At 36.1% G+C, this 13355-nt stretch overlaps 4 protein-coding genes and 3 non-coding genes across 13 annotated transcripts; 6 read left to right on the forward strand and 1 right to left on the reverse strand.

Moving 5' to 3' along the window:
- Positions 1–1836: 1836 nt before the first annotated feature.
- On the forward strand, positions 1837–3624 carry LOC103856160 (U3 small nucleolar ribonucleoprotein protein IMP3). Of its 2 annotated transcripts, XM_009133247.3 has the most exons (5): positions 1837–1992; positions 2096–2240; positions 2331–2438; positions 3031–3105; positions 3190–3624. In XM_009133247.3, the coding sequence occupies exons 2-5, from the start codon at positions 2107–2109 to the stop codon at positions 3419–3421; spliced, it is 549 nt and encodes a 182-aa protein (XP_009131495.1). In that variant the 5' UTR covers positions 1837–1992; positions 2096–2106; the 3' UTR covers positions 3422–3624. The 2 variants fall into 2 exon arrangements, with proteins under 2 accessions (XP_009131495.1, XP_018512979.1); XM_018657463.2 differs by lacking the exon at positions 1837–1992 and having other exon boundaries at positions 2018–2240.
- Positions 3625–3872: 248 nt separating this feature from the next.
- On the forward strand, positions 3873–5552 carry LOC103856161 (E3 ubiquitin-protein ligase At3g02290). 3 transcript variants are annotated; one of them, XM_009133248.3, is made up of 4 exons: positions 3873–4470; positions 4576–5002; positions 5080–5189; positions 5273–5552. In XM_009133248.3, the coding sequence occupies exons 1-4, from the start codon at positions 4348–4350 to the stop codon at positions 5297–5299; spliced, it is 687 nt and encodes a 228-aa protein (XP_009131496.1). In that variant the 5' UTR covers positions 3873–4347; the 3' UTR covers positions 5300–5552. The 3 variants fall into 3 exon arrangements, with proteins under 3 accessions (XP_009131496.1, XP_033142895.1, XP_033142896.1); XM_033287004.1 differs by having other exon boundaries at positions 3873–4198; positions 4288–4470; positions 5080–5552; XM_033287005.1 differs by having other exon boundaries at positions 4576–5189.
- Positions 5498–8245, reverse strand: LOC103856162 (developmental protein SEPALLATA 1). The gene is made up of 7 exons (XM_009133252.3): positions 7737–8245; positions 6795–6876; positions 6645–6706; positions 6456–6555; positions 6250–6333; positions 5995–6146; positions 5498–5828 (listed from the first exon to the last, which is right to left on the reverse strand). The coding sequence occupies exons 1-7, from the start codon at positions 7919–7921 to the stop codon at positions 5741–5743; spliced, it is 753 nt and encodes a 250-aa protein (XP_009131500.1). The 5' UTR covers positions 7922–8245; the 3' UTR covers positions 5498–5740.
- A 1299-nt stretch (positions 8246–9544) lies between these two features.
- Positions 9545–9618, forward strand: TRNAI-AAU. Its single transcript has one exon. It is a non-coding gene; the product is annotated as a tRNA-Ile (tRNA).
- Positions 9619–9702: 84 nt separating this feature from the next.
- TRNAI-AAU lies at positions 9703–9776 on the forward strand. The gene has a single exon. It is a non-coding gene; the product is annotated as a tRNA-Ile (tRNA).
- A 55-nt stretch (positions 9777–9831) lies between these two features.
- Positions 9832–13146, forward strand: LOC103856163 (probable tRNA (guanine(26)-N(2))-dimethyltransferase 1). Of its 4 annotated transcripts, none has more exons than XM_009133253.3 (12): positions 9832–9960; positions 10053–10165; positions 10380–10655; positions 10737–10824; positions 10912–11033; positions 11127–11266; positions 11364–11436; positions 11706–11794; positions 11868–11973; positions 12043–12255; positions 12336–12608; positions 12694–12966. In XM_009133253.3, exons 2-12 carry the CDS (start codon positions 10070–10072, stop codon positions 12964–12966), a joined length of 1749 nt encoding a protein of 582 aa, XP_009131501.1. In that variant the 5' UTR covers positions 9832–9960; positions 10053–10069. The 4 variants fall into 4 exon arrangements, with proteins under 4 accessions (XP_009131501.1, XP_033142894.1, XP_009131502.1 ...); XM_033287003.1 differs by having other exon boundaries at positions 9854–9957; positions 10048–10165; XM_009133254.3 differs by having other exon boundaries at positions 9880–9976.
- Positions 13147–13255: 109 nt separating this feature from the next.
- On the forward strand, positions 13256–13327 carry TRNAD-GUC. The gene has a single exon. It is a non-coding gene; the product is annotated as a tRNA-Asp (tRNA).
- The last annotated feature ends 28 nt before the right edge of the window (positions 13328–13355 follow it).

The following is a 13355-nucleotide window of genomic DNA, read 5'->3' on the forward strand; positions in this document are numbered from 1 at the left end:
TGTTAATTAATCATATAATAAATTGATACAAAATTCGTTTAGTTTATACATTTTTTTTCGGCTCAAGGCTTTATAAGCATGTATTGTCTTATACGCAAGCATTCGTTTCCCCATCGGACAGACAGAGTCGCAGCAACTTATCTCTTCTTGAACTATCCTTTAGCAATGTGCGTTCTGTACCGTAAGCTTGTTGAGTTTAGATCGATGAATGGTATATTATTTATCTGGGGGAGGGACAATAAAAACGATCCGGAGTCTAAACCATGCATATTGCTCGGACTGAAGACTGCAACATAGTAATTAGTCTAGTTTATATAATTAGTACGTACTGAACTAGTAGTATATTACTTGGTAAATGAGTCATAATTATAAATTAACCAAAGAACCATTAAAAGAGACATTGAGATATTTACACAATATGATCAGATGTCAAAATTGAGCTGCATGCCCGCATCTAACTACATTATACGTGCGTGAGCTACATAGAACATCTACAACAATTTTTTTTTGCCAAGATACATAAACTAAAACTAAACCATGCATTTAAGTGTAATACTAATAATTTACATGTTACGTACATATATTGGTACACTCATCTTTCTAATAGTTGTGAAATAAATGTGAACTGAAGTAGGTGTTTGGTCTAGTTTTGTCGATAACGTCGAAGTCTCGTTATGAGATGCGATGTTTTGTATAAAAACTTTAGAACCAACGAATTAAAGATTAGACACATTAAAGTATATGCTATTTTCTGCGACCATATGCATTCCACCGACATCGGTCATTACATTGCTGTCGGACTTGATTATTTATTTTGCTTTAAAAAGAATACATCATTCCAATGTGAAATACAAGACTTTAAACACATTTTCTATAAAATATTTGTTGTAATTGTCAATTTACATCAGATGCTAACAAGCAACAGAGGAAAAAACGTGTAAAGTTCGTAGGTTTAATTAAATACCTCGTTTCTATTTCACAAGTTAAGTATTTTAATCAACATGTTATGGGATACTTTTCCCCCTGGTGACGCGAGTAAATTAAAAAAAAAAACTGTGAAGATAAGTAACAACTAAAATATTTAATTAGTTGACAAGGGAATTATGTTACAAAAAAAAAATTGACAAGGGAATCAACAATAATATGGCAACGAGAGTACGAGACTGTGTCGGTGGCTCAATTGTCTCACATCCCAACCCTATGCGTGCAGCGGTATAGTGTACGTATCCAAGCCAACCTGTGCATTGGATTTGATGTCTTTTTTTTTAATCATCGAGTTTAGTAGATTAGCGTATATTCTCTCAAAAAAAAAATGTGGTGTATTATCAGTTTTATACCTTCTATCTCCTTTTTTTCTTCTACGATTAATTGTGGAGCGATTGAATTGTTCTTTCATTTTTTTACAACAGCGATTAAATACTTCAAATCTTTCAAGGCATGTTCTAGTTTCTGCTAGAGAAACCTTGAAGGTAACACTACAATTTTTTTTAACAAAACTCGGAGCATCAAATTTAAAATTCCAAAATAGCATATAATTATATGAAAATATTCCTTTACCGATACAAAATAAAACTAAAACATTATGTTTCGAATGCTGGAATTTATTTCTCTCAAGAAAAAAACTTTGAATCAGCTTAATATTAATTTTATGATATTATAAAAAAAATTTAGTAATGCCTGGAACAAAAATTTAAATGTGAAAAAAAAATTAAATATGATATGCAGTATTACCAAACATGGGCTTATATGCACATATAATAAAAATAAAAGCCCACTTTACTAGGATTAACTTCAGCCCAATTTGAATATTGGGCCTTAGAGTCCTCACAAGTTAATCAAAGAATGAAGACCGTCGGATTAATCCAACTTCTTCTTCCATTCGATTATCCTCTCTCTGGATTTTGATTTTAGGGTTTTTTTTTCTGCTCATAAACCTCACTGATCCTCGCTCAGTGCCGGACTCTCTCACTTAATCTCCCTCATCCCTTCCATGTAAGCTTATTCGATTTTACTCTTTAGACCAGTAGTATTATCTATCACTAGTAGGTGTGACGAAGAAACCCTAATTTCGCATAGTTTTGCAATACCATATCAGAGCCGTAAGTGATGAGGAAGCTCAAGTTTCATGAGACGAAGCTTATAAGGAAAACAAACTTCTTGGAATGGAAGAGAGAAGGTGGCCATCGCGAAAACCTCATTACGCGTCGTTACCACATGGGTGGTCGTGACGATTACAAAAAGTTCGTAACTTTCTTGTTTTGTCTTGTTATTGTAATGAATAATGGTTGTCTGATTCTTGAGTTTTTTTTTTCTTTTGTTTATTGGGTCAGATATTCAGGGTTGTGTAGGATGGTGCAGAAGCTGACGAATGTAATGAAACAGATGGACCCAACTGATCCTTTTCGGGTTCAGATGACTGATTTGCTCCTAGAGAAACTGTGAGTGTGTTCAATTTGTAGAGCTCTGATACATTTGTGATATAACTGTTAGGTATGGTTTTATTAGCTTCGGTATAGTCTTTAGAACCGTTGGTTTGGAATCTTCTACTTACCAGTGTGTACACGGCTTCGTACAAGCAATAGCTCTTTGTTTCCTCTAGATTCTTAGGTCTTTTGAACAGGAAAGTTATCATTTTTTTCTGTTAGCTGTTAGGAGGTCATCTTAGAGAGTGTTGGTGGTTAATCTTGTTAACTTATTGATGAATTTGGTTTCGTAATTTATTTGCTTCGGTATTGATTTTAGGACTGTTGGTTTTAGAGGTTTGAATGTCATCCTGGTTCTAATGATTTTCTGGTTAAGGATCTTGAACAACCGGTTATGTCCAGATTCTTACAAAATCTGTTGTTTTTTTTTTTCATTAGCTTCTCTGTAGAGCTGAGTTACTGTATATGTAACCACAGATATAGGTATCTGCTTTTATGTAGGGGAAAAAGACCATTCTACTGATTCTACTCTGCGATGAGAAAGACTTGTTTTTTGTAATTTGATAAGTGGTGCTTATGTTTCTTCCGTGTATTGTTGAAATGGCAGATACAACATGGGAGTTATACCGACTAGGAAAAGCTTGGCTTTAACTGATCGCTTATCAGTTTCCTCCTTCTGCAGGTAATAGTTTACGGATAAGCGGTTCTTTTCTTCTTCACTTGAGAGATTCCAGTGATCTCACTGAAAGTTTATTAATTGTTACAGGCGTAGGCTATCGACTGTACTGGTTCACCTGAAGTACGCAGAGCACTTGACAGAAGCTGTGACGTATATAGAGCAAGGACACATTCGTGTAGGACCAGACACGATTACTGATCCAGCTTTCTTAGTAACAAGGAACATGGAAGATTTCATCACTTGGGTTGATTCTTCCAAGATTAAACGCAAGGTGCTTCAGTACAATGACAAATTAGATGACTACGACATGCTTGCTTGATTTTGAGAGAGGAGATTAGAAAAAAACAGATTGATGTTTTGGATTTACTATTTAGTGAACATATATATATATTTACTTGACATTTCTGTGAGTTGGAATCAAAAGGCAGAAATTTCATCTTAATGCATTTTTGTAAATGTATCATCTTATAGATGACCAAAACTGAGTGATAATCATAGCAAGTTTAAATTGATCTTGTAATATTCTATAGACTCCACAAGGCCCACTCACTTTCACACCAACTTTTCCCAACTTCATCACATTCCTCAATTTTTTTTCTTTAATCTTTCTTCTAGCTGACGAATTAAAAAAAGATAAAAGTGAGGAAAATTCTCCAAGTTTACTTTCCTGGGAACTTGCAAAATAAAGCTACTGAGAGCTCTAACTTCTCCATCTCTATATGTCTCTCTTCTTTGTGAAAGGTACAGTCTTTGTCCTGATTCCTCTGGTTTTTCTTTTTAAAAAATTCATGTTAAAGCACTGGAACATTGCTTGCATTTCACTTTTTGTGTTTATTCCCTTAATGAAGCCTCGAGTTTTCTTTTTGGCCAAAACACACATAAACTTTGTTGCTGAGTTAGGTGAAAGTTTGGATGTCTTTTTCTGGGAACGTCTCTGCTTAAAAGTTACTTATTGTCAATCTTGTTGAATCACTCCTAACTTCTTGCTAACTATCAATTGATTTTAATTTTCTTTTCGTGTGGTTATGATGAGTTTTAGATAATAACTGATGAAGAGATGTTTAAAACTCCAAATAGTGACCAGAGCATTACACAGGTGACATTTTTTGAAAGAATGAAGCAGATTGTTGGTGCAATCCTTGGAGAGGTTTCCTATAAGTTTCAAACCGTTGCTTTGTGATTTAGGTAAGTCTTAGTGCTCTGGGAGAACCATATTGTTAACATTTCAAGAAAGAAGAGAGAAAAATGGGCTGTGTTTCTTCTTGCTTTCAAGTTGAAGACTATGAGGAGGATCACACTAATCCAAGTAGTTCTGTAAATAGAAACTGTCCATGCCCGAGATGTCTTGTTAATAACTTACTTAACCTGGTAATGTTCTCTTCACAACACTGTGTACTTTGAAACTGCTAGTTTTTTTTTTTTGCAAATCAGAGCTTATTCCAACTCCGGATTTTGATCTCTTTTTTCTTGCAGTACATCTCTTTGTTTAGAAGAGGCGAAACCCCACGCTCTCTCCCATCCTCTTTACAAGCTACTACTGTATCCATAACTTCCTATGATAACTTTATATCCTCTACTCCATGGCCTCTGCCTTATGATTCTGATCCAGGATACTTTCATTCACGGCGTGATTCTCTTGTCTCAAGACGTGATAAGGGTTCTAGTCATTCACATGAGGAAGCTGAGCCCTTGAGAAGTGATGCTGATGATGAGGATTCTGAGTCTTTCCTAGTGGAAAGAAGCAGATGGGCTAATAAGCTTACTATCTCCGGTGAAGATTCCAGAGAAGACTTCTCTAAATCCACTAGGAGAATTCTTAAGTCAAAGACAATTATGGAAGCGGGTAGTAACCAAGGCGTGTATGATGATGATGAAGACGTTTGTCCAACGTGTCTTGAAGGTATTCATTTTCATTTTGAATCAATGCATTTGAAGGAAGCTTTAGTATCCCATATTTTTTTTGCTCGCTTTTTGAAGAATACACATCAGAGAACCCGAAGATTGTTACAAAGTGTTGTCACCATTACCACCTCAGCTGCATTTATGAATGGATGGAGAGAAGCCAAGACTGTCCTGTTTGTGGAAAGGTAACAGTTTTCATGTTCTCTGAATATTTGCATTCTTTTCTCATTCATGTTGATGCAATTGTTTCCCTCCGTCGCATTCTCAGGTGATGGAGTTCAACGAATCACCGTGACTTATAATTATGGAGTTATGAAGAAACCCTCGCAACAACAGAAAACACACACAATAATCTGATGTTTTTCACAGTGTGCCTCTGGTGCAGTGTTGTGTCCAAGGCATTAAACTTTTTTACATTATCTTGTAACAGTGTGATGTTTATAAATTTGGCATAGAGGTTTACGTTGGCTCAAGGAGAGATCACCATTATATATGTATCTCAATGCACTGGTGCAGCACTTTGATTATAAGTTATCAGGTTTAATCAAGTTCCACATATTGCAACCCTTAATATAGCAAGGTTTCCCAAAATACACAAATGTACTGGAGATCCTCAGGACATTACATATCATGTCTACAAATCCAAAGTCTTGTGTCTACACTTTTTTATATATCAAACAGGTCTTTTAATTTGTTGGCGAGATTGATCACATCATTAGAATGATCCACATGACTTTCAGAGCATCCAGTCTGGAATGTAACCGGGCTGTGCCTGAGCTTGTGTTGTTGCAGTTATCTGCTCTGAGCATACTGGATTGTCATACCTGTCATCATCATCATCATCATCACCACCAAAACGTCAACAATATACATTGATGATCCTCTTAACACAAAACAACTAATTAAAGAGCCTCAAACATAATCTCAAGTACACAAGCAGAGAGGTTTGCAGATGATATTTCAAGGCAAAGATTACAAAGGATCACTTACCCCATCTGAAGAGTTGGATTGCATTCAAGAGGCTGGAATAGTCCTTGAGACTGAGCTTGATGATGCGCATAGGAAACATTATGTTCATTTCCTTCCCATCCTCCTCCTCCACCACCCATATGATGACTTCTCACACCAATCATATCATCCAGCTACACATTTGCCATTTTTCACCAAACCAAAAGACTCTAATCAGAAACAAGAAAGCTAGAGATTTTGCCAAAAATGTTGAGAACAACTTCAAATGCATTTTACCTTCATAGCCAAAGCTCTATTGGTTTCAAGCAACATTTGCTCTTTGGTTTGAAGGTCAGAGAGCTGGTCAAGCATGTACTGTGTCTGCAACAATCATCATATATATAGTAGTCATTACTACACAACAAACATTTTCACACACCAATCTTATTTGAATCATTCCATGTCTATGTATATATATAACTTCAGATAGGTTATGATATGACCTTGATGGAGCGAACTTGCTTGAGAGAGCCATCTAGTTGACGCTCAATCTGCTCTAACTCCTTTGAATTCAGAGGTCCTAAATCCTCTCCAAGAAGATTTCTGATACACATGTATACACACAAGAATGAATATTGGCACATGTGTATACATGCCTGTGTATGTATATAGAGGGAGAGAGACAGATGTACCTTTGTTGACGCTGAAGGCCCTCATATCTACCCTTGAGCTTCAGATACTCTCTGTAGCTGTTCTGAAATTCCAAGGGAAAAGAGGTTCTTAAACGATCTTTCTTGAAATGACATGATGTAAATCTATAGAATCTAAACTAAGAGTAGTACCTCAAGTTCTTTGGCAGGTTTATTGTTGACTTCAATAGAACCATAACTGCATTTCTGGTACCGTTCCAGTGTCTTGATCATGCTGAACAAAAACCACAAATTAAAGAGGATAAGAATTGTAATCATCAAGAAGATTATACTTGACATAGGACACAAACCTAACTCATCATAAACTAGACATGTAAGTTTGCTCTAGATATACTTGTGCACCTCAAGTATTTAATAAAGTTACTTCCTATAAAAATTTGAATGACTATTCTCAAATTTTCATTAGTCACTCATGAGAAACACTTAAGATTTTATTGTTTTGAATGCTATATATATATATATATATATAAGCTTGGATTTGTATTAATATGAAGCAAAAATAGTATTTGCAAGCATTATATATAAACTCTACATTCGTTTGAACAACTCTCAAATGTAAATAATATAAATTTAGTATTTTCCTTGATGTAATCAAACGATCTTAACATGTAAACAAAGAATAGACAGAGAATCAAAACCTTCATAGATACACACACGTTTTAAGTATTAGCCACCATAAATTACTAACTAACAGGTGGTTAATGCATGGAACCATATATTATCATTCTACGTTGGATCCTTATTTCCATAGAAACCTGTGTATCCAACTTTAAAGTTTCCAATCACACACACATATGTATTAAAACAAAAAATAACAAGAACGAAAAGAGAAATCAGATCTCAAAATTCAAGAACTCTTTGATCAAAGAAAAAAAAATTCAAGAACTCAAAACTAAATACTACAAAGAACTTAGATAATGAAATCAAGAAATCTAATTAAACTCAACAAGCTCATAGAAATCAAGATCTTGTGTGATCTATTCAAACAAGTTAGATCAGACAAAGATCTATGCTCAGATCTAGCAAGAACCAATGGAAAAAAGAAACTAAAATATTCAAGAAAGAGTGGTTTACTTAGAGGAGCTGCAAAACTCATAGAGCTTGCCACGGTTGGAGAAGATGATGAGAGCAACCTCGGCATCACAAAGAACAGACAATTCATAAGCTTTCTTCAGCAAACCGTTCCTACGTTTTGCAAACGTTACTTGTCTGTTGATCTTGTTCTCTATCCTCTTCAGCTCTACTCTTCCCCTTCCCATTTTTTTTTTGTTGTTGTTCTATAGTATTCTCTATTATATATATGCACACAAATAATGGTATGTAAATGTTTATCTAATATACAGAGACACAAAAATTCTGAGATCTGATCTTTTTTGTTCTTTAGGGTCTTGAGAAGGAGATATGCCCTAACTTCAGGAACAAGACCATATGGTTCTTGTTTCTCTCTTTCTGTGTTTGGAAGTGCGTGGAGGTTGTGAATCTAGTTGAGATTTTTTTTCTGTGGATATAGAATCTATTGGGAGCTAAAGATAAGAAATTTGTGAAGGTGAAGTTAGGGTTTGGTGGTGTGTTTTGATTTCAAGCCATCTCTCTTTTGACAAAAGAAAAAAACATCCACACGCTCTCTAAGCGCGTGATACAATGTTGTTTTAGTTCATTCAATTTATTACAGTCGATTTATCTCTAAAAAAAATTCACAACCTGTAAGGAAAGTATTGTGAGTTGTAATGATCTAACTAGAAAATATATGTGTGCTTCTCTTCAGGTAGAATTCATGTCTGTATATATGGTGTCTGATATTTTAGATACATATATGACATTATACACAAATATCTAAACATATGTTTTCTTAAGATTTCTATGTTTATACCATAATGACAAATTGTTTTGTTTAGTTGTATATAATGAAACAAATTTTTCGAAAAGGGTATCAACTTTTGATCGATGGTTGACTAGTAACTAAACACATGAGATGAAGGCTAAAGGTTACCCATTAACATGTGTATATAGTATAAAAAAACATGTGTATATATACGGTCTTCATGAAGTTATCACATTTTTAAAAAGTCAATTCAAAACAATAGTAAGAAAGTTTATATAACGTATACATTTGAGGATACATTCTTACGTGGTTGATACTAGGAAAATATGTTATTTATTGTCATTGTTGTTACTTGATGTTTTTGAACTTACTTGCTATAAAACTCAACCAGAAAGAAAGTCTGCTCGAATAAGAAAGCGACACGTGCACACCCATTTTAAGGTAGGAGATGCTTTTCTGCAGCTTCTGAAAGCAACCAGAAAATGGTATGATACATTGCTTTCATTGCATTAATAAAATTTTAATTGTTTTCTTCACAATACCATGCGCAAAATTTATACAACTTGCGTACTTATGCGTTTGTTAAAAAGCACATTTATCACAAATCTTTTGTAAATGCCACTGAAAGGTTTAAAGAACTTTTGGAGCAAAGAATCTTAACAGTGTAATACAAGAAGATGGTTGATGTGGTCTGATGAACACGTGTCGAGTTACGATTGAATTAGACTTTTGTCAGAGGCGTGTTCTATGAGCCAAAGCCTCCTTTTCGACAGTGACTTGTCTAGTTGTCAACGTTCTTTTACATCCTACTCTTTTATTTCACACGTTTGTTATTGTTAATTTCATTTCACCAAATATGTGGTATATAGAATGTCACTATATAGACAATTAATTTCAGCCAATTAACTAAGAATATGTTCTGAGGTTTTTTTTTTCCATATGAAAAAAACAAGAAAATAAAGTCACTAATCCTAAAATGCATGTATTGGTGGTTATAGAAAGAAAGGACAAGAAGGGCTTTCTGTATTCAAATAATGTTTATGTTCCAGTTCACCACATTGGCCTATTAGCTCAGCTGGTTAGAGCGTCGTGCTAATAACGCGAAGGTCACAGGTTCGATCCCTGTATAGGCCATATCTTTTTAGTGTGTTATATATAATCCTTTCTTTTTATCGTACTATAGATATTTAAATAGTAGAGCTGCCGAGTATCTCAAACGGCCTATTAGCTCAGCTGGTTAGAGCGTCGTGCTAATAACGCGAAGGTCACAGGTTCGATCCCTGTATAGGCCATCTTTTTAATTTGTTTTGCTTCCCATTCTTTTAATTATTTCTGTTTTGACCCCGTTTTGTTTGAAGTTAACCAATTTCATCCCAAAAGAAAAAAGGAAAATTGTGTAATTTTGTAGGGTTTTGGAACTCAACCCGTACGGCCTCTCTTTCTCTCTGAAACTGCAACCAAAGGAGAAGCTTTAAGGTGTCTTCACAAACAAGTCGATACCTGTTGTCAACATCTTTATTCTAATATTCAACGCTTTATGATTTACCGATTCGTATTGTTAAATTCAGATTTGTGCTCCTGAGCAATGGAGATTGATCTAAATGATTATACCGTTATCAAGGAAGGTGAAGCTGAGATTCTCATGCACAAGAAGAACAAAGTCTTCTTCAACAAAGCTCAGGTTTTTTAATTTTTTTAATTGTTGCCATTGGATTTGATTTGATGCAAAGGCTCTTCCTTTTCGCTAATAACTTATTTAATTACATAAAGGGTAATCTCTGGACTCATCAAGTATTAGTTTTGGTGCATTTTTTTTTAGTTTGAGATTTTCATATTTAGTGTTTTTAAGTGCCTTTGTGAGAAACTGACTAATTGCTTTATGTTTTTGTGGTTAGGTGAACAATAGGGACATGTCAATTGCTGTCCTGAGGGCATATATATCAAAACGCAAGCAAGAGCATGAGGCAATGTTGTCTAAAAGAGCTAGATCATCTGGTAAAGTGCCTGTGAAGAAGGTCTCTTCTGAAGTTTCCAAGGAAGAGACTCCCACTGAGAACGGTGAGGATAATGGTAAAACCAACGGAGAGACATCTCAGGATGGACCAAAGGAAGCTGCCAAGACCACTTATGAACCTGCACGAAGGGAACTCAAACCACCAAGAGTGCTTGAGGTAATACCTATAGTAACTATAGTTCGTTGCCTACTTTGCTTTTCTGTTAGTTAACTTTTTTTCTTTTGTTCTTATTTGTAGGCCTTGTCAGCTTCAGGGTTAAGGGCTTTGAGATATGCTCGTGAAGTTGAAGGGATTGGACAAGTTGTGGCTTTGGATAATGATCCAGGTACTTGTTTCCCCCCCCAACATTTGTGCTTGTGAAGAGGTTTTGGACTTTGAAATAATATAATATTTGCCTTTTTTCCTCTTAAAGCATCGGTTGAAGCTTGTCAGAGAAACTTAAAGTTCAACGGCTTGATGTCTACTTCAAAGGTGGAGTCACATCTTACTGATGCTCGTGTCCATATGCTCACCAACCCAAAAGAGTTTGATGTGGTATGCATCCAATTTTCTATGCTCATTTAGTCAAACAAATTTGTAACTTTTACATCTTATTGATATCTTATTCTGTTAACCAATTTGTCATAGGTTGATCTTGATCCATATGGTGCGCCGTCTATCTTCCTTGATTCAGCTGTTCAATCAGTTGCAGATGGTGGGTTGCTGATGTGTACAGCAACTGACATGGCAGTGTTGTGTGGTGCTAATGGCGAGGTTTGCTATTCCAAGTGAGATTCTATTTCACCCTTTAAATTGATAACCTTACTCTAAAGACAAAATTATATATTGTTTTTGTCTGAATCTCTTAAACCTGTCTATTGTTAGATATGGTTCCTATCCACTGAAAGGGAAGTATTGTCATGAGATGGCTCTGCGGATCCTCCTCGCCAGCATCGAGGTAATTAAATCACTCAGGCAAAATCTTCCATGCTATGGTATTTGTAAAGATGATCCATTACTATTTCTCAACGTTCAAGAAATCGCTAGGGGGTAGTTAGGCGTTTTATGTTAGGATTATTGATTGGATGGGCGCCTAGGACGATTCTTTTAATGATCTGCTGACAAGCAGATGCCTAGCCGACGCCTAGACTAATTTTTTAGAACATTACTATTTCTTCTCTTAAAAGCTTTTTCTGGGTGTATAATGTTTCTACTTTGATATTGCAGAGCCATGCAAACCGCTACAAGCGGTACATAGTCCCTGTTCTATCAGTCCAAATGGACTTCTACGTCCGTGTCTTTGTCCGAGTCTACACGTAAGTTTCTTTTGTTTATCTCCCAAACACTTACCCTCAGCTAGAGGCAAGTAAAGATTGAACCTTTATGCAGTTCGGCGAGTGCAATGAAGAACACTCCACTAAAGCTCTCATACTTCTATCAATGCATTGGTTGCGATTCCTTTCATCTTCAATCCGTTGGAAGATCCCTCCCTAAGGTTTCATGCCTCTCTCTTTGCATAGTTAGTTTCTGAAAAACGCATAATCCTTTTTTTTTTTTTTTGCAGAATAAAAGTGTGAGGTATCAAGCAGGAGTTGGTCCTGTAGTTCCACAGGACTGCACTCACTGTGGGAAGAAGTATAACATGGGCGGACCGATATGGTCAGCACCGATGCATGATCAGGAATGGGTGACTTCGATACTAAACGGTGTTAAATCCATGAAAGATAGATATCCTGCTTATGATAAAATATGCTCTGTTCTTACCACCATCTCAGAGGTAAAACTCTTCTTCAAAGTTCCATTTGTTTTGGTTTGTGTCAGTGTCTCTAAGTCCTTATTTGTTTGTGTTATCTGCAGGAGTTGCTAGATGTTCCGCTCTTTTTGTGCCTTCATAGTCTCTCTGGAACGTTAAAGTGCACTTCACCGTCAGCTGCGATGTTTAGATCAGCGGTGATGAATGCAAAGTACCGTGTCTCGGGGTCTCATGTGACCCCTCTCGGGATTAAAACCGATGCTCCTATGGAGGTTATCTGGGACATCATGCGGTGCTGGGTGAAGAATCATCCTGTGAAAGCGCAATCACCTCAACATCCAGGAAGTGTGATTCTATCTAAAGAACCATCTCTTCAGGTCCCTCTTTGCTTCATTCTCTTGAATAAAGTGTTTCAAGCTTTGAGTCCTTTAAACACTTTTTTTTATTTTTTTATTTTGACAGGTTGACTTTTCGCGGCACGTTGGTTCACTTAGCAAAGCACAGGTGAAGAAAGAAGCAAGGTTTCTGCCGAACCCGGAGAAGCATTGGGGTCCAAAGATAAGGGCTGGTCGTCAGATCACAAGCAAACACGTCTCGCTTATTGGTCATGAAGCAGTTAACGATCATCTCAATGGCCACAAGGAAGGAGAAGAGAAGCAAGAAGATGTCACTGAGGATGATGAGCCTGAGCTGAAACGCCAGAAGACAGAAGAGGATATTGCTTCAACATCATAAGGGGGGCTAATTGTTTTACACAAGAATATTAGATTTAATGTTTTGCTTAAAGATTTACTGCCCTTTTTTTATCTATTTTCAAACATTCGTCATCATCATGTTCTACGTTTTGATCCAACAAGCACAAACAGTGAACTTATTATATCTCTTGTATTGGTTCTCTTTAGTAGTTTCGTATTATTTTCTCAAGTATCCAATCCGAGACAGACATAGCCAGTCGGCACTTTTTCAGTCTTGCAGCAAAATTATTATATGTTATTTAATATAAAACAAACTTAGATAACGTCAAGTCGTTGTAGTATAGTGGTAAGTATTCCCGCCTGTCACGCGGGTGACCCGGGTTCGATCCCCGGCAACGGCGTTTATTTTTTTTCTTGCAGCTATTACGG

Source organism: Brassica rapa, chromosome A03 (genome assembly GCF_000309985.2).
Source record: "Brassica rapa cultivar Chiifu-401-42 chromosome A03, CAAS_Brap_v3.01, whole genome shotgun sequence".
In the NCBI taxonomy this organism is placed as follows: Eukaryota; Viridiplantae; Streptophyta; class Magnoliopsida; order Brassicales; family Brassicaceae; genus Brassica; species Brassica rapa.

Excerpts from the sequence above, each read along its gene's own strand:
- LOC103856160 (XM_009133247.3), top strand. The coding sequence starts at position 2,107 with ATGAGGAAGCTCAAGTTTCATGAGACGAAGCTTATAAGGAAAACAAAC. Across the intron at positions 2,241-2,330 it reads GGTCGTGACGATTACAAAAA|ATATTCAGGGTTGTGTAGGA; the intron begins GTTCGTAACTTT and ends TTATTGGGTCAG. Across the intron at positions 3,106-3,189 it reads TCAGTTTCCTCCTTCTGCAG|GCGTAGGCTATCGACTGTAC; the intron begins GTAATAGTTTAC and ends TAATTGTTACAG.
- LOC103856161 (XM_033287004.1), top strand. The coding sequence starts at position 4,348 with ATGGGCTGTGTTTCTTCTTGCTTTCAAGTTGAAGACTATGAGGAGGAT. Across the intron at positions 4,471-4,575 it reads TTAATAACTTACTTAACCTG|TACATCTCTTTGTTTAGAAG; the intron begins GTAATGTTCTCT and ends TTTTTCTTGCAG. Across the intron at positions 5,003-5,079 it reads TTGTCCAACGTGTCTTGAAG|AATACACATCAGAGAACCCG; the intron begins GTATTCATTTTC and ends CGCTTTTTGAAG.
- LOC103856162 (XM_009133252.3), bottom strand. The coding sequence starts at position 7,921 with ATGGGAAGGGGAAGAGTAGAGCTGAAGAGGATAGAGAACAAGATCAAC. Across the intron at positions 6,877-7,736 it reads GAGTTTTGCAGCTCCTCTAA|CATGATCAAGACACTGGAAC; the intron begins GTAAACCACTCT and ends GTTTTTGTTCAG. Across the intron at positions 6,334-6,455 it reads AGCAAGTTCGCTCCATCAAG|ACACAGTACATGCTTGACCA; the intron begins GTCATATCATAA and ends TGATTGTTGCAG.
- LOC103856163 (XM_009133253.3), top strand. The coding sequence starts at position 10,070 with ATGGAGATTGATCTAAATGATTATACCGTTATCAAGGAAGGTGAAGCT. Across the intron at positions 10,656-10,736 it reads AACCACCAAGAGTGCTTGAG|GCCTTGTCAGCTTCAGGGTT; the intron begins GTAATACCTATA and ends TCTTATTTGTAG. Across the intron at positions 11,034-11,126 it reads ACCCAAAAGAGTTTGATGTG|GTTGATCTTGATCCATATGG; the intron begins GTATGCATCCAA and ends AATTTGTCATAG.